Here is a 19,399-nt window from a genome sequence, read left to right on the forward strand (position 1 = left end):
TGCACTCCGCTCCTCCTGAGTGCCAAGCCCAGACTTTAACCACATCCTACCTAAAGCAGCTTTTGCAAGTCAAAGCAAAATATGAAAATGAGACATTTTGGCATATCCTATTATACTTCATTAGACAAATTTGTGTCTCCCTAATTGCCTTTATTATGTGCTGATTATATACTGATGGCAGGTATTGTATTTGAAATCCTTAACAACATAGCCGTTTTTTTGTTAACCTTTTCAAACCATCTATGAGTGCCTCTGAATGTATAAAAAAGAATAGAAAACTCATCCACGGAGCTTTCCAAATCATACAGGTTAACACAACATGATAAAAGAAGCACTTGGAGGAATGAACTGTGGTCCTTGCCTTACCTTACTTTCTTACCTTGCTATCTTTGATTCATCTACTGAACTGGGATTTCCTGGAGCTGAGATTCTTTGTTTCTTCACAGAATTTACCCCAGGTGATAACTAGATGGAGACTTCTGGGCCACTGGGAAAAGAAAAACAAAAGCCAGTAATGCTCTTGCAGTTAATTTTACACTGAGGGAGGGAGGCTGGGGAAGCTAGTAAAGTGCCAGACTTCAAGCTAGAAAGTGGTTCTTGTTTCCACAAAACTCTTAGGCACTCCAGAAGACACAGCCTTCTTCCAGGCAGCAGAAGATTGTATTTAGGTACACCCAAAAGAAATCTGCTATAATAAGACTGTTATATATTGTAGCATTCTGGGATGCATACGTAGCTTCTCAACTCAAAATCCCTCTTTACTGTGCAAATCTATTAAATGGAACTGGCTTAATGTGCCCAATAATTAAAAAGTAATTGTATTTGTTCAGGTATGTAGGGAATTATTTTCACTACAGCTGCGAAGAACAGCAGTTAAAACAACTCTTATGCTCGTTTCTCCTGACTCCAACAGCTGTTGGAAACAGTCTCTTCAAAGCCTCGTTTTGTGCAAATATTCTGAAAGGTTCTAACTGGAAAAATATTTTGCTAGCATCCCTTGCTAATATCTAAAGGCTTGTAGTGCCATCGTGTGGCAGAAAGTCCACTTTAAATTGTCAACAGGCTACCGCTTGTAGCTATTAGGGAATTTAAATAAAACGTATTAAGAATTAAACAGATGAGCTGATTTAAGGTGTAACTATCTTATACTGCAGGATTTCTAAAAAGAGGCATAAGGTAATAATTCTATCACTTTTTATTACATTTTCATGAAGGGTTTCCCAAGTGCTTAGAGGTGAAAGAACTTCTTAAGATGGGGAATTTGGGGGGAAAAAAAAGTTCTGCTTTATTTTTTTCTGGATTAAAAAACAAACAAAAAAAAATCCTTTTTTCCCTTCCCTTCCCTTCCCTTCCCTTTCCTTCCCTTCCCTTCAGAAAAGGAGACAAAATAATAAATAGTCTAGAAGGACTCATCCACACACTCCTTGTGGTCTGCTAAAGGACCTTTGAAGGTCCATGGCAATCTGATCAAATTAAGGCCCTGCTACCTGTCTCTCCCCTCTGTCTGGCTGCACAGCTGGGCTCTCTGCCTTGCATCTCTTTTACCTGTTGGGGTACAAAAACTGGAAAGCAGCATTAAAGGGAAGGTAGGGAAGGAGCAGCTGTTGTCCACATTTCCTACCTGTGAAGACAAGGATAGTCGCAGGAAGTGAAGGGTCACATATTCCAAGCCAGAGGAAAGGGAGATGCTTCATGCAGGAGATCTTATTAAGTCTAATGGGGTGGGATGGACAGGGTGGGATGCACTGGTACTTGCCCAGGGCTCTATTGAACTGATGTGGCTAACTGTGCAGTCAAAAACCTAATATGATGATCTTGAAGGTCTTTTCCAACCTAGATGATTCTATGACAAAGACAAACACAAACAAACAAACAAACAAAAAAATAGGAATAGCCATCTGCTAGGATGGTGACCTGAACTGTCTGGCTGCAGCTGGAAAAAGTGATGATTGGGTGCTACCTTTAAAGCAAGACAGCCAGCTTTTTCTTTCTTTTCTTTTCCTTTTTTTTTTTTTTTTTTTTCCTTTTCCCTTCCCTTCCCTTCCCTTTCCATTTGATGAAGAAGCAACACGAGGAATGAAATGCAATGCTCTTCAGTCTTCATCTCAGCAAACAAAAAAGTCTCAACATTAATGAAAGAAGGGTTTGCTTGGGAGGTTGAGTATTTTTGTCATTCTGGGTTATACTGTACTTCTACTAATCCTCAGTTAACTATCCACATATGTCCCTCCAGGCAGGAAGCGTAAATTTGCAATGAAGCAGTGCATGAAGCCATGACCCTTTCCCAATAGCCATTTTGTTTAACTGCTATAGCTGTGCCTTAATCCCAATTTCCTCTTTACCTTCCTGTCTTTAAAAATGCATTATCACTAACATCCTAGACATGTAGGTCACATTTCCAAAGAGCCCTGACCAGGACCCCTGCACTGATAGCTGAATAAAAAGCAGAGTGCTGACATTTTGTTCCTTGTTTGCAAACACAAATGTTGCCTGTGACCACAATGCAGAGTTAGATATCAAAATGCTATTTCTTTTGCCATTTTGCTGAAGTGAAATATGAGCACTGACCTGTTTACAAATTTTTTCCTCTAAAAATGTTTCACACAATTTACAGCTTATGCTAATATTGTCTACAAACATTTTAAGGCATTACAGGTTATATTCCTTATTACAAACTGCTAGAAAAGATCGACCCCAAAACCTAGCATTCAACAGTGAATGACATATTATAGGATTGATAAGTCAAGAAAGGATACAGTTTTGTGAAGTTTTTAAGAGGCTGCAAAATATTTTATTTAGTAATTGATTTATGAATACAATTATAATCTTAAATATTTTTCCTAACTGAATAAACACTAAACTCTTTTGTCAATAAATTATTTTGACATAATTCTTCACAGATGTACCTTTTCCATTTCTGTGGCAATGAATATATACAAATATTAAACTACAGTGTCTTCTCCAGATATCAGGAAGGCTTGGCGTATTTAAACTCAGTTGAGGGCCCATTGTCTGAAAGGCTTCTGGATTTGGCCAGATGAATCCTAAGATCCATGGCTAGAAACCACATAGAAGCAAGTACAGATAGCCTGGGAGGAATACAGAGAAATCATCCAAGTGCCCAGGGATCAGGTTAGGAAAGCTAAAACCCTATTAGAATTAAATTTGGCCAGGGATGTCAAGGGAAACAAGACAGGCTTCTATAGGTACACTGGTGATAAAAGGAAGACTTGGGAAATTTTAGGCCCTCTGTGGAAGGAAATGGAAGACCTTGTCACCCAGAATATGGAGAAGACTGAGGTACTCAATGACTTTTGTACCTCAGTCTTTACCTGCAAGAGCTCCAGCCACATTGCCCGGGCCCCAGAATGCAAAGGCGGGGACTGTGAGAATGATGAACTGCCTGCTGTAGGAGAAGATCAGGACTGAGACCAGCTAAGGAGCCTAAAGGTGCACAAGTCCATGTGACCTGATGAGATACATCCATTAGTCCTGAGGGAACTAGTGGATTTCATTGCCAAACCACTGTCCATCATATTTGAAAAGTTGTGGCAGTCTGTTGACATTCTCATTGACTGGAAGAAGGGAAACACAACCCCCATTTTTAAAAAGGGAAAAAAGAAGACCTAGGGAACTACAGGCCAGTCAGTATCACCTCTGTGCCTGGCAAGATCATGGAGCAGATCCTCCTCCTATGGGGAGGCACAGAGAAAATAAGGAGGTGATTGGTAACCGCCAGTATGGTTTCACTGGTTTCACATGGTTTCAATCTGCATGGGCAGATTGAGCCTGAGAAATTTGGAGGCTGTCTACAATGGGGTTACAGCATTGGTAGATAGGGAAAAAGCAATTGATGTCATCTACCTGGACTTGTGCAAAGCATTTGACTCTGTCCCTAATTATATCCTTGTCTCTAAATTGAAGAGATGTGGATTTGATGGATGGACCGCTCAGTGGGTAAGGAATTGGCTGGATGGTCACTCAAAGAGTCGGTCAATGTCTCAATGTCCAGGTGGAGACAAGTGACAAGTGGTGTTTCTCAGGGGTCAATACTGGGGCTGGAGTTTTTAACATCTTTGTCGGTAACATGGACAGGGGAACTAAGTGCACCCTCAGCAAGCTTAACGATGACACTAAGCAACGTCGTGCAGTCGATACATTGGAGGGAAGGGATGCCATCCAGAGGGACCTTGACATGCTTGAGAGGTGGGCCTGTGCGAACCTCATGAGGTTCAACAAGCCCAAGAGCAAGTTCCTGCATCTGGCCCAGGGCAATCCTAAGTAGAAATATAGGCTGGGTGGAGAATGAATTGAGAGCAGCCCTGATGAGAAGGACCCAGGGGTGTTAGTGGATGAGAAGCTCAACATGAGCTGGCAATGTGCACTTGCAGCCCAAAAAGCCAACCATGTCCTAGGCTGCATCAAAAGCAGCGTGGCCAGCAGGGTGAAGGAAGTGATTGTCCCCGTGTACGCTTCTCTCATGATATCCTACCTGGAGTGCTGCGTTCTGCTCTGGGATCCCCAGTATAAGGACATGGATGTATTAGAACAAGTCCAGAGGAGGTCCTCGAGGATGATCAAGGGGCTGGAGCACCTCTCCTGTGAGGACAGGCTGAGGGAGTTGGGATTGTTCAGCCTGAATAGAAGAAGGCTCTGGGGAGACCTTATAGCAGCCCTCTGGTACCTAAAGGGGGCCTACAGGAAATCTGGGGAGGGGCTTTTTGTCAGGCAATGTAGTGATAGGACAAGGAGTAATGGTTTTAAACTAAAAGAGTGTAGATTTAGATCAGATATTAGGGAAAAAAATCTTCACTATGAGAGCAGTGAGGTAATGGAAGAGGTTGCCCAGAGAAGCTGTGGATGTCCCATCCCTGGAAGTGTTCAAGGCCAGACTGGATGGGGCTTTGGGCAACCTGGTCTAATGGGAGGTGTCCCTGTCCATGGCAGGGGTGTCGGAATTAGATGATCTTCAAGGTCCCTTACAAACCAAACCATTCTATAATTCTATGATTTTATTATTTTCTTTCTACCAGGAAGCTGCCACATTTGTTTGGTTATGATTTATTCCTCCCAGAAAGATTGAAAAAAAAAAAAATTTTTTTTTTTAGCTTTTAATTCCATGTAAGTTCAGCTAATTTTACACTTGTGTTTTGTATAATTTTCATCAATACGGATGGCCTACTGGCTTCAAAAAACCAAACACAAACAAAAAAAAAAAAAAAAAAAAAAAGTTGTACCACCCTCTCTGAACCACTGTTTGTAAGTGAACCAGCCCTGCACTTTTCTTCTCCATTTTCTCTTTCTTAATAGCACTCTTTTCTCCAGACCAGACCAGAAATATCCTCACAAATCGATGGAGTGGTTCCATTTTCCTGCCTTGAGCTTCCATTGATTAATGTGCCTTCCATTCCCTTCCCAGAGAACATGCTGAGGAAAACTAACTGTGCTCCAGTCTATTGTCAGGACATCTTCCTTTGCTAAATGGTGCCAAAGGACAGACAAACACACCATTCCCCAGGGCTGGTCATACTTTGTCATCCCTCCTTCTCACTCCCACTACAGTTTTCTGTATCTCTTTGTTATTGTTCTTCCTGACACTGCCTTTAATCAACTTCAGCACCACAGTATCCATGACGTTGCTCAGTACTAACACCATATTCACCAGCAATACCTTGTCATCACCTTCAATCTTGCCATCCTTGTCCTTATGATCTTCAAATTAAGTGTAAAATGGTATGCCACCACTTTTTGTCCCAGAAGCAAGAACTGACTGGGGCATGGATAACAGGAGGATGCTACTTAGCTGCTATCTAGCATCTAGCTATTACTCTGTGGAAAAAGTGCTGCTGCTGTAACCACCTCTGCTCAGATGACTGATCTCCTCCTTAATTTTCTCTTTTAGAAGTGTTACAGAGTATTTATCTGGAAAACAGAGAAAGTAATTCTAATTCTAATCTGCAAGACAGAATTATCCAACTTTGTGGGGGTAATTGGAGCTGTTGGAAAACCAGCAGTTCTAAGGAATCACAGCCCCCCAGAGGTCAGTGGTGCTGGTTGCCACCAGTTAAAAGTGCTGCCTGGTCCAACTGCACAACAGCCTATACGAGCTCCAAAGGGAAAAATACATCTTTTGAGCCTTGTGCTGACAATACTGTTTTGAGAGCAAACAAAGCATGTTCTACCAAGGGGTGGAAGTGTTGAAGGCTGAATTTTCATCAGAGGATTGTTTTTCATTTGGAACAAGGATATTTCCCAGAATGACATTTGAAAATACTGAATGCAGGCACTCTCTGTGTCTTTGCTAACTTAGTTTTTACTGTGGAATCAGCATGGTATACAGAATGCTAGAGTGCATCCAATCAACAATAAAAAAAATGAACTAACACTAAAGACAACACACATCATGGGCAACAGATCTGAAGCATATCTGCTCTGGGGAAAAAAATCTAGCTGCAACAAGATAAGCCACTAATTCTATACCATCTTCAGATTTATTGTTTATAACTGGCATGAGTTTGTTGGCCTTTGTTAGCCTTTAATTCAAATCAACTTCACTTTGTCATGCAACTGACAAATATGACAGATTACAACAAAAACAGTAAGGCCAGCATCCAACGTCAAAGGATGACTAAAAATTAATTAAGTGTAAAACTAAAATTCCCTGTTGCTTAACTAGGGGCTACTGCTGCAAGTCAAAATTAAGGTGAATTTACAGAGCATTGGAGAAACCCCCACACTGTGACCTCCTTCTCCTCAAGACAGATTAAACCCTAGTAAAGGTCATCTTTATTTAACCTTGCATTATGAAGTGACTCATTCAATGCCTCCTAATCACTAAAAATTATGATAAGGACACCAAGTCAAAAATTAGTTCCACATGTGTTCATGCTTGCAGCATAGTTTTAATGACTCAAATTGTATGAGTCAAATATTTGCTAATGGGCAAAGACAAAATATTAACTTGTTAAACAATAGTCTGAACTTCTCAGACAATATTTGCACATTACCTAAAAAACAGAGAGACCATCTTCAAAGATCCCAGCTCCAGCTCTCATTGACTTCCCTACCTCAATCCAATAAATGTCAGAAAACTTGTGCCTAACAATGGGATTCCAAAACACATTTTCCCCGTTAAAGGATATGCAATTCACAGTACAGACAAAATAGCAAATCAACATATTCACTGGTAGTATAGACCTCACTAATACTCATTCAGATTAATATTATTTCACATCTCTGGTATCAGAAATAGTCATTACTCCAAATGAAGAACTTTAAAATCTTACCTGGAGCTATTAGCTTTCTATTAGCTCTGAATGGGAATGAGAATCCCACATACAAAGGAAAATCTCAACTCGCATTTAATTTCAGCTGCCATTTCCTAAAATATCAGAGCTGCTTCTGCAGAGCCTCTTTGCTCCTGCTGGTCCTTCACAACACCATGCTGGGCCCGGATTCTCCCCAGCTGCAGAAGGACTTATCTCAATCTTAAGATTTCAGGCTCCTACTTTAAAAGGTATTCATGTGTAACTTTGAGTAATCCTACAGCTGTCAGACCTATCAGTCCTACTAGCATACATTTATAAGTCACACATATGCTTTCATATTCTGCAGAGCTGATGTCTTTATATCCTTTTTTTTTTTTTTTTGACAATTTTTCTTTCCTAAAGACATACTCTGCCACTGAAAAGAAACAGGCAACCATAATATTTTAGTTACATTATTTCAGACTTACCTATACTGCTATTCAAGCACATAGTTACTACAGCTCAGTACGGCTCCTTAGTACAGTGCCTTGTACACTGATTATATATATTTCCACGATAGACCTGACAGTGGGAGATAGAGGAAAGTATTAATACCACATCAAGAGAGAAGGATGATGAAATAGCTATAGTTCAATATCTATACACATTTAAAATAACAGTGCTGTTCTTACTAAGGTTTGGATTTGTAGTAAGATGATTAATGGCTCTGTTTAAATCAAAGGTGGTGTGACAATGTACTTCCCTGTAGAATTCTCTTGGTATTTGGTTCAGCAATTCTAAACTGAACACATTGTTGTCAATTAAGTTTCACTGTCAACATGTTCTGACTGTAGCTTAAAGAAACGAGCAGTTGCTAATGAGTCTGCCTGTAGTACTTCCTTCAGGGTTCACATGTTCATCCACTACAATGTCTAGGACAATGTTATCACTGATAGGAACTGTCAGTTCTTAAAAACCATTGACAGCTAGTGACACACAATTATAACTTATTTCTCAATGGCACATACACTTTTCCATCTGATCTTGTGATGGATTGCTCATTTTTGTACAAACATGAATTGAAATTCCTACACACTTAAGAACACCTACACAACTTTGACAACATATCCACTGGACAAGTATGAGAAAAGCATAGTCTTGGGTCTTTTTTCCTCTTTTTTTCTTCCTATATATTCTCCAACTGACATTTTTAAAAAATTCAATACTATTAATGGTCTACTTGTCAAGGAAATGTAAATCAGAAGGATGGGAACACAAAACATTCTCTGGCCTATCTCAGAGCTCAGGAAAACTCTGCTCACTCTTCTCATGTGCTGAGTGACACACCAGCCTGTGCAGTAAGATTGAAATGATGGAAGTTTTGCTCCTCACCCTGGGGATCCTTCTCCTTTCACCAAGTTAGTTAGCCCTAAAATTCTTCTCCTTCTTATGTGCCCTGTTCCTTTCAGGCTTCAGATTTTCCTTTGACATTGCAGGGAAAAGCAATTAGAGCATTTTTGCAGAAAAGCCCATTAGTTCCTCCCAGTTGGCCTTAAGTTTTTTAAACTGGTTTACTTCTCACCTTCTCATCACCTACTCACCTTCTCTAAGATTTTCTCTTAGACCATGCCAATTTTCCACTTTTTTTTTCCTCTTTCAATACCATATTTTCTACCTTGTCAGACACCCAATAAGAAAAGACCCGGGTGTTACTTGGATAAATGCTACGGAAGAGCCAGCCACCTATACACCTCTGACAAACTTATGAACCACTCAGAAAGGGATGCAGCCGAACCAAGTGGTCAGACCCTATAACACATGAAGACTCAAGATTGGTTAGGCTTGGAGTCTTATAGCAACATGGAATTAATCAGAAATACAAACTATTATGCTCCATAGCAGGTATTTCCTTGTCATGTTGCCTCTGCTCACGTCCTCCTATTGCAATCAGGGACATCAGCCTGAACAGAAGCAGAAGTCAGGAGAGGAAAAGTTCTCCTTTGTGCCAGTGTTGCATTTGGCTGTGGGATGCTGGGAGCTGCAATTCCCTTTTCTTCTGGCAGTCTCTAAGGCGCCTGCTTACAGGTGGAACAACTTGTGCTTGGCAGTAGAAATGGGTCAGGAGGCAATAGGATGTGTGTTATACAAATCAGGGACATCAGGAAGCTTTTTCTAGGTGAGAACTCTTCCCATCAGCTGTGATTTATACTCTTGTCACTTGAATTAGCACTGGCTCCATGGACCATGCACACTGATATGCAGAGGGCTGTGGCACTGTTGGGGCATGACCAGCACTGGAGGGTGACCAGTGCACAAAAAGAGTGGTGGTGGCTTCCTGCTCCCATTGCATTCTGGGCTCAGTTGCAGCAAGAAACTGGCATCAAAGGCAGCTCTCAAGGGCTGTGGAGATCTTGGCAAGTGACACACGGGGCAAAACAGCACTGCAGCACAGTTCAGGGCAACCTTACAGAATCAGGTTAACCTCTGCACCCTGTCCCCACCAAGCCACAGCCACCCAGCAGATCTCTCCTCCATCTCTTCCTCAGGCAGTTGCTGCATGTCCTGATGGAAAGGAAGAAAAGGGGCTACATATCCAATCAATTGTACTTCTTCACACAAAGGTCATTTACATAAGGCATGCAGAGGAAAGCAATTTTTACCTTGTGTGACTGCTTCTCCTCTTTGGAAGGGTATTCTGACCACCTACTTTAAACAACTCATTTTCCGGGAATGCAAAGGACAATTGGGAAACACTGAAATGAAGCAGTAACTTACGTTACAGTAACTTAGTATTTAATGATTTCCTTTGGCATGCATTCGATGTAAACATATGAGAATGATAATCTATGTACACAATTACTCATTCCGATTTGTTTTATTATAAGTATGTCATTTTTCATCCTTGTCAACTGAAACACACAACAGGACCAGTGAGTTCTTAGAATTTGGTGGTAGGCTGATATTTTCCAAAGGGATTTCACAGAGACACGTGAAAGACAAACATACATTCCATGTGACAGTAAACAAATTTAGAGAGAGCAGCCTCTATAAATAATCTATGTTCATCATCTTACATAAGAAAATGGAAGGTTAGCCACTTCTTCCAATCTATTAAATGGTTTGCAGCACTTTGGTAGGAAAACCTGCAGGCTTTCTCACGATCGTTATGCTGTCATGTGGCTGCAGTCAGGGAATAACTGAAGCCCATAAGCATGTGAATATAAATGGAATACAAGTCAGTGATTTGGAAAGAAAAAAAAAAAAAAAAAAAAAAAAACTAGAAAAACAACATTAGGAGAACAAGAGGGAGCAATTTTTTCCTGAATAATTTGTTGCTTTATACAATATTTATTAAAAAGCTACAAGAGTATAATTTGGAACTTTTACAAATCACAGAACAGAACCATCAGAAGGATGAGCACCAGCAATGCTTCAGTAAGGAGTACCAGTCTGTTCAGGGGAGGATTCCTGAGGTTAGGGCACAGGAACCAAGAGGCAGAGATTTTATTCCTAGTCAGGAAACCTCTTTGCACAACCTTGGATAAGTCACTTTTTCATTCAATGTTTCTTCCATTAGCAACTATTTGAAAAATGTCCCCTAACACTTATGTGGGATATTGCATACTGTGATTAGGTTCTGTAAGAAAAAGGTCCAGTTCTCTGCCTTCCCCCGGCCCCTGTGTTCTGCTGATGAAGAGCAGGGAGGAGAAAAGCCTTTGAGGAAAGAGAACAGAAATTCTTCAGCAGAGATCATGAATTGGACAGCTGGAAGTAATAAGCTGTCCTGCACAGGTGTCCTGTATGTTTCATGACAGGGAATACTAGGGGTATTGCCAGTGCAGGAAAGACACATATTGGGGAAAATGGGAAAGACTGTCTCTGTCACATATGCAAGTATAAACTCCTGGCTAGCCTCACATTGAGGAATAGTTTTTGTTTTGTTTTGTTTTGCCTTTTTTTTTTTTTGCCTTTTTTTTTAAAAAAAAAAAAAAAGTAAATGTTCATAGAATCATGGAATCACAGAATGGTTTGGGTTGGAAGAGATCCCAAAGCCCACACAGTTCCAATCCCCTGCCATAGGCAGGGACACCTCCCACTAGACCAGGTTGCCCAAAGCCCCATTCAGCCTGGCCTTAAACACCTCCAGGGATGGGGCATCCACATCTTCTCTGGGCAGCCTGTTTCGTACTTAGTTATAATTCTGCAGGCATAATGGGATCAGCATCCTGATAGCTCACTTGCACTCCTCCCTGGAATGAATGAATTGTAAATCTGGAGAAGCAGTTTCCACACCACATTTCTGCTCTGCCACACTCACCTGCTAGCATCACAGTTGTGCTAAATAAGAAAATATCTCATGGAAGCACCTGAGAAAATCTTCAGCCACTCTCCCTTAAACAAAGGAAAAGCAGAGAAGTTGTCATGACTGAAGGACATCTTGGATAGACAGCTTTCAAAGATCAACTGCATATAAAAAATGTCTTTTCTTCTATTTTCTGTTCATTTTTATTGTAATCTACTCACTGCTTATTACAAGGAGGCTGCATACTTTCCTGTTCCCTGGTTCCTTATAATTTGTAAATCATTGCTTGTTGTTTTTGTTTCTTTGTTTGTTTGTTTGTTTTTGTTTGTTTGTTCATTTATATATTGAAATTATTAATATTCAGGTTCTAGTGAAGTTTTGTTGATTTTCTGAAGGACTTTAGCCTGAATCGTTGTGTCTGATTCCAAATAAAGGAAAAGTGTGGAGGCTGGGGAGAGGTCATTTTGTTTATGTTCCAGAAATATCTGACAACATTTGCCTTGCAGAATTCCAGTACTCTCCTTCCACATCTTCCACATTCCTCATTTGAAGTAGAAATTTGGCAAATGTTTTCATATCTGGGATAGGTTTTTTTTTTACATCACAACCCCCCCCTCCCCGCCAACACACACACATGGCCAAATTGTAACCCTTTGGAAAAAGGAAAACACTTTTTTTTTTTTTAATGCAATGTATCTTATTGGTGTTATCTGCAAACTTTCCAACAGATTTCACCTGTATTCTGCATCTTCCATCACAAAGATGATGCAGCTCTAAGCTACTATGGGCCATGTAGATCTTGGCCATGACAAACATCTCATCTGCTGTGCCTCTGCTTTCCTGTTGTGCTCTGAAACCCTGGAAGAGGGATTTGCCTGATTCAGATATTGAGAGAATATGTACCAGTCCTGTACAGAGCAGCTTGGGAAGCACAGTCTGTGAGATGGAGGAACTTGTTCATACAGGACTCTTGAATTTGTCCTTCCAAGCTTCAGGTACATCCTATGAGGCTTCAGGTCCGAGGTGCCTAGGACAACACTGTAGATATTCTCATGTTATAGGCAGTAGACAAATGGCTTAAAACTGAGCAGGTGGGGAGGGATTGCCACTGCCCATTGACTGGGACTGACTAGGAAAAAACTGACTATTTTGGAATTATAAGCTAGTCAGTCTGGGGAAATCTGACTATAAGATGTAGGAATGGGGCAGAAGTCTGGTGCAAGAAGGCAAATGATGATTAGAGGTTAATGGAAACAGGTTAAGGGACAAACAAGACAATTTAGATCTATGTAAAAGACTGCTAGAAGAGGTAGGAAGAAAGTATGCAACAGGTCAAATAAGATATCTCAAAACAAAAAGGCAGGGGAGAACTGGGGAATGTATTCAGATACTAGGTATACCCGGTAAAGGGAATATTTCCCATGTGTCTGTGTCTCAGTACCAAAAAGACAAGGTTGAAATGGAGTTCAGGTGTATCCAAATATAGCACACACCCCTTTATAACTTGAGATGAAACAAAATGTTCCCAGGTCTTACTAAGCCCTTAGAGTCATCAAGTATCTTTATCCTTTTCCCACAAAGGGGTGACAACTTACCACTGCCATCACATTCTTAGCTTTAAATGTCAGAAAACTGATTGCAGGCTTCCAAGCAGAGTTGAGTGATTCCAGCTTGGTATTTCTTCTCCTATAGTAGGAAAATGTATCTTGGGATTAGCAGAGCTGGGACTGAAAAAAAGATTTTTAAATCTGAATTCAGTAAAGGTAGTATTTATATAAGAAGTTTATGATAATCTGGTGTGAGGCTGTTCCTCAGGAACTGATTATGTCCTTTGCATTTCAAACTGACTATCCAAATGGGTAAATAATTTCACTGTGCCTCTTCAGTTATCTGTAAAATGGGTATGACAGCATGCCCTCACCACAGGAATAAGCTGTGATAATAAATGAGTGAATGTTTGTGAACAGAAAAAAAAAAATCAACAGTGACAGAGAGAATCCAGGAGGAAAAGGATTATGTATTCAGAATGGGTTTGAAAAGTATGCAGTAAATAAGGCATGGGAGCACACAAAGGACAACAAAGAAAACCAAAACTGAATAGCTGCTTATTCAGCTGAATACAGTATACTGAATCAAGCAGAAACCTTGTGAAAAAAATATCGTTTAGTAGTATCATCAAAGGCTATTATTCTTGTATGTACTAGGAATACAAAAGAAGATCTCAGAGCATACTTGGTATCTTCAAACACAGTGTGGAGCATTTTGTAATAACAAATTTATTTATAATATTTGAGGCCATGAAAAGAAAGTAGCAGGAATTACAATAAAGTTGACAAGATTTGACTCATATATTTATATGTTTTTCCTCATGAGTACTGCTATAAGAAAGCAAAGCTTGAGATCTTGCCACATACTTTATACTGTGAAATATTATTATGCCACTGGGGAAGACACACCCTGGCAACATCAACACTAGGATCATAGACTCATAGAATGGTTTGGGTTGGAAGGGACCTTAAAGATCACTCAGTTCCAGCCTTCCTGACATGGGCAGGGGCACCTCCCACTAGACCAGGCTGCTCTTTCCTCATTTACCAATGCTGTAAGACTGTAGCCAGACGTTAAATGAAGAGCAGTGAACTTATAGCCATAATATACTCACAAAAATCTTGGAGCTTTGGTACCTCTGACATGCTTCTCTTCTGCAACGATAACTTCAATATGGTGGCAGATGGGAAGTCACAATTTAAATGAAGCTTTAAACTTCAAATCAGTGGACAGTCTTGCAAAAAAAAAAAAAAAAAAGTGCATGAAATAATGCTGTTCTCTTTTTCCCTGTTTCAGTAAACTCTAAATAATTCAATTTCATAAAAAAAAGGACACAGCATATATTTTTTTCCAGATGAGTATTCCACAACTAATGTGGAAGTTCATTTTGAACAGTGCATGCTTATCAATAATACAGTCTCAGGACCTGAACCCCGTCTCTGTGACACCAGTATGAACCAAAAGTAAATGAAATCATCAAAGTTAATGGAGATATACCAGTATGGTGGTCTAACTCAGTGGTCACAGAATTCAGCCTAAGTCAACCAGGGATTTCATTGGGTTATAGGACATCTCCTTGAGACTGTCTCCAATGTATGATGGAGATATCTCTATTTCCTTAAAATTCTCAGCCCCAGGGTTTTTTTCTCTAAATAATTCCTGATCGTAACCTAAAGAATGCATTTTTTTTTGATGCACATACAAGCTTTGTGCATAATTTTATCTTTATGTTCAAAAAAAGTTACTCCAAATACAAGTCCATCTCTTTCAAAATGCAATATACCTCTTCAATGTGCAGCACTCCTGCTCCATTTGATGTCAAGCACATGCCCATCAGTTCCTCATCTGCATTTGTAACACAGAATGAAATTCCTCTGCCCTGACTTAGTCTACACTCATCAGCCTAAGCTCCCCCGATAATCAACAGGCAAAAACAAGCACCACCAGAGAGATTCGTGCTGGGCACTTACCTCCATATGAACATCAGAAATTGCTCTCTTCTAAACACAAGATGCCTGAAATCAGAGGAGAGAAACCCTATCCTATCCTGAATGAAAGAAAAGAATTTCATTGCATGCTCTGAACATACAGTATTTAGTATCACTTCTTGCATTTTGCAAATTAATGGTGACAATATCATAAAGAAGTCTGTTCCTAAAGAAGGCTCTCTCAGCAGGAGCACCAGTAAAGGATATAGTTGTGAAAGTCAAGAGAAGACAAGACAGGAGGGTGACAGTTTGAGGAAGATGACAATGGTTCTGAGTTTTGACTTTTTAAAAAGTCAAAAGACATAAATAGAAGCAGGCTGTGTGACTATCAAAATTGAGAAACAGGACTTAAAAAGAGAAGAAAAAAAAAAAGAGAGAGAGAGAAAGAAATCTAGTTGATGAAAGTAAAAAATTTCTCAGTGAGTGAAGAGAGAATGAAACAGATGTTAAAAGTGAGAACAGAAAAGCCAAACACCTCTGCATGAATTGGTAAAAGCAGAGAGTGAGGAAAACTGAATAGTAAATCAACTCTGTTCCCCAAAAGACAAACTCCAGTATTGTAGCAACCACTCACTTTTGCAGTAACACTTTTGGCTTTGGGACACTAATGACAAAGTGATGGCATTGACTCCAGGCTTCTGTTTTCCCATCCCAAAGAGCAGTAGCAGAATATACAGAAACCTCTGTGGACTTTCTCTGAAGAGTTTCTGCTGACTTTCTGAAAATCATTTTAAAGTCTGTGAGAAAGGTTAAATAATGATGGAGACTCCACAGTGTTCCTGAGCAATCTGTTCTACTCCTTAACTGTCCTAACCATTAAAAAGTTTTTTATAATCTCTGATTTAAATCTCCCTTACTACAGTTTAATCCCATTATATGTTGTAGCCATAATGAATGTGGTGAATAATTGATTACCTTCCTCTTTGCTGCTACTTTCTGTATATCCTAAAACTATATATCACTTCGTCTTACCCTGCTAGAGGGTAACCCCAATTCCTTCAGTCTTTCCTTGTAGGCTATGTTGTTTGTTTTTTCTGCCTTTAATCATTCTTGTTTTTCTCCTCTGAGCTCCTTCCATCTGGCTCATGTCTTTCTTGAAACGTGATGTCTGACACTGAACACAGTATTCTAGCTGAGGCCCTACAAATTCAAGGTATGGCAGAAGAATTATTTTGCATGTCTCACAGACAGCATTTCAAAGCACATGCTCCAGACTGCAAAACAAATGAATAAATAAACAACACAAAGCAACAGTAAGATGCTTCAGACTTAGGTTCAGCTTGTTATTTCTTACAAGTTGTTCTGTTTGGGCACTCGCTTGTTCCTGTCTAAATAGAGTAACTGTGTTTTACTTTCCTGAACTGTAGCTACCATCTACAGGCCATTTCTCTAATTTTCAATATCACATTGAATTCCAAAATGCAAGTAACTTCTTCCAGTTTGTTGTCATCCACAAACTTAAAATACCAGTGAAAAGCCAGGAAAGAAAATTCTCTAAGTATTGATATGTCACTGGTTAAGAAAATATTATTCATTTTAGAAACTTTAACCTTTAATGAAACTCTATAATTTAATATGGATTCCTTCCTCTAAGCTGTACTGCATTTTTTGTTGTGCAGGTCATTAATATTTTCCGCAGCACAAGTTCACAGCTCCTCCAGAAATGTGAATTTTCTTAACATTTTAAGAAATGTTGCCTAGAATAAGGTATGCATATGCCAGGAATTCTCCAAGGCATGAAAACCAAAAGAAAATGCCTATTGGCCAATAAGAACAAACCATTGATAGATGTGCTTCCCTCGTGCATGCTACCAATGTTCTTCAGACCCTGCTTTATGCACGATTACTCATCTTTTGATAGTTACCCAATCCTAACATTGCAAGCCTTCATCTGGACCACAAGCCAGAAGTATTTTATCATCTACCAAATAGCTCAGATCTATTGCCAATGCATTTTGAATGATTTCCATTAAGAACTAGCCCAGCATCTTTAACCACTAAAATTAACTGCATTGTTTTATTCATTAGAGATAAAGCAGAGGAAAGAGAATGAGAACAATCTTTACTGATTGTTAAGTATATTTTAATGGACTGCTTTAAATTTTAGAATTTTAGAATTTTAGAAAATCATGAAAAAGAGGGATAATATGTATATTATGGATCCACGGTACTAGCAGCTGTTAGAAGTGACTTTGGGGAATTTTTGAGATCTGAGTTGGGTTCAGAGGTATATTGGTGTGAATGGGTGGCTAAACTGTATGGCTGGTAGAGGCTGAGGAGAATGGGGAGCAGCCCAGTAGTGAGATTTCTGATATTTGCTTATATTCAGCAAAGAAGACAGAAGATTGTTTTCAGCTAAGGCTAACTTGATGCACATCACAGCAAGACATGCCCCTGGAAGGACATATGGTTTGTGGGTGCCTCTCCAAGTGAAATAACTTTCCTCTGAAATGTCTGTATGAATAAATGCAATGTAGACTGTGTAAGAAAAATGTTTGAATATTATTTCTCATGTGCCATCTTTTCAACCTTCCATCAGCCAAGTGGGAGTATCTTTTCACTCAAACATTTGTCTTGTTAACAAAGAGCCAAACCCTCAATTAGATGGAAACATGGAAAACAGAACCCAGGCAGAACAGAATCCAAGCAGTCAAACCGGGGTCATTACTCAGAGTGATTTTGCTGACATTTTAGTTCTCGGCACTAAAGGTCTCTACCTCTCCATGTTTTGAATCTGTACATGTGCCAAAATATGTCAGTTATGATGGGAATTGTTGTTTGGTGAATAGCCATGCAGGGACCTATTCAGGTTCTAGAAACTGACACCTCGCTCCTTGCAGAAGCTCTTATTTTCAAAATATAAATTATTTGGAAATGCCACTTGACTTCATGCAGAACGTATTAGCAGATAACTACTACTTTTAAGATTTGGCTGGAGAAGTAGCTGCCTCTGCTTGTTTTCTACCAATTAGGAAGCATCCACACATTGTACAGGTGACCAAGGTCATTTCCTCCCTGGCCCAGACATAGCCAAACTCACACCTCCCACCCAGAGAGGGTCCCAGGCTGTCCTGGGACAGGCAGACGAGAGGCACACACTTCGTTGTTCTGTTGGAGGCATGGCCATACCATTTCCCATAAAGGAAATAAGGGTTAGAAGACAGATACCTGACTAGCATAGCAGCTGGGGTAGTCACAGAGGAAATATGACAATTACATGTCAAATGTATTCTCAGTTCTAACCAGACCGCTCCCTTTGCAGTGAAAAAACTTCATCAAGGAGAGCAGAGCAGACTCTCTAACAGCTGCGTTCATCCCTCATCCTCTCAGCCCTATGAGGCACTGTGAGGCTGTCCTCAGGCATGCTCGCAGCAGCAGGCAGGTTTGTACCTCCATGAACCCTCTGTCACCCCTGACAAGAGTCAGTTTTCTCTGTCTCAGCCCTCAACTCACCCCCTCGGTGCCCTGCCAGTGCGGATCCCATCCCGCCAGCAGGACCCCGTCCCCCCACGCCCTCGGTCAGCCGTGCGGAGCCGGGGACCCCCCATTTCCGACGGCACCCGTGTGCTGCAGGGCCGGGGGCAACCCGAGGGGGCGGGCAGCCGTCGCTGCCAGCCCTCGGTGGGCAGCCGGGGCCGCTCGGTGCGAGGGGAGGAGCCCCCCAGCAGCCCCCCGCCCCCGCCGCGCACACCCCACCCGCCCTATATAGGGGACGGGGGGCAGCGCCGCGCAGAGAGGCGCCGGGCACGGGGATCCGCAGCGGCATGGCCCTCGCCAGGGCGGCGGGGCAGGCAGGTGAGGACGGGGACAGGGACAGGGACAGGGACAGGGACAGGGCAGGGCAGGGCAGGGATAGGGGCAGGAATGGGACGGGACGCGACGCGACGCGACCTCGACGCCCCCTGCTCTCCGCAGGTCCCGGCGCGGCGCTGGCGCTGCTGTGGCTGCTGGTCCGGGCGGCGGCCCCGCCGGCCGTGTGCGCCCCGGGGGACAGCGGCTGCCACCGGCTCACCGTGGCAGACCTCTTCGACCGGGTGATCCGGCACTCGGGCAGGATCCACAGCCTCTCCACGGCGCTCTGCACCGAGCTGGTGGGTGCAGGAACGGCTTTTGGGGGCGGCGGGGGGTGGGAAGGGTATAGCGCTCTCTTCAGGGTTTCCTCCTCCGCAGGAAAACCGCTTTCCGCCCCGTGACAACGAGCTGGGGAAGCCCGCACGGAGGTGCCCCACGGCCGGGATGCTGACCCCCAACGGCAAAGAGTACGCCCAAAAAATCCCGGTAAGGCCGGGCTGCGGCGGGGCGGGAGGGGGCGG

At 41.5% G+C, this 19,399-nt stretch overlaps 1 protein-coding gene across 1 annotated transcript in view; it reads left to right on the plus strand.

Annotated features, from left to right (window-relative positions):
- The first annotated feature begins 18,755 nt into the window (after window positions 1-18,755).
- LOC118174756 (prolactin-like) overlaps window positions 18,756-19,399 on the plus strand; it is a 5,169-nt gene continuing 4,525 nt past the window's right edge. The window contains exons 1-3 of the mRNA XM_035340364.1: window positions 18,756-18,881; window positions 19,002-19,177; window positions 19,257-19,364. Of these exons, the coding sequence (XP_035196255.1) occupies window positions 18,851-18,881; window positions 19,002-19,177; window positions 19,257-19,364 (315 nt within the window). The 5' untranslated portion in view covers window positions 18,756-18,850. The remainder of the gene's footprint in view (window positions 18,882-19,001; window positions 19,178-19,256; window positions 19,365-19,399) is intronic.

The sequence above is a fragment of the Oxyura jamaicensis genome, chromosome 1, assembly GCF_011077185.1.
Source record: "Oxyura jamaicensis isolate SHBP4307 breed ruddy duck chromosome 1, BPBGC_Ojam_1.0, whole genome shotgun sequence".
In the NCBI taxonomy this organism is placed as follows: Eukaryota; Metazoa; Chordata; class Aves; order Anseriformes; family Anatidae; genus Oxyura; species Oxyura jamaicensis.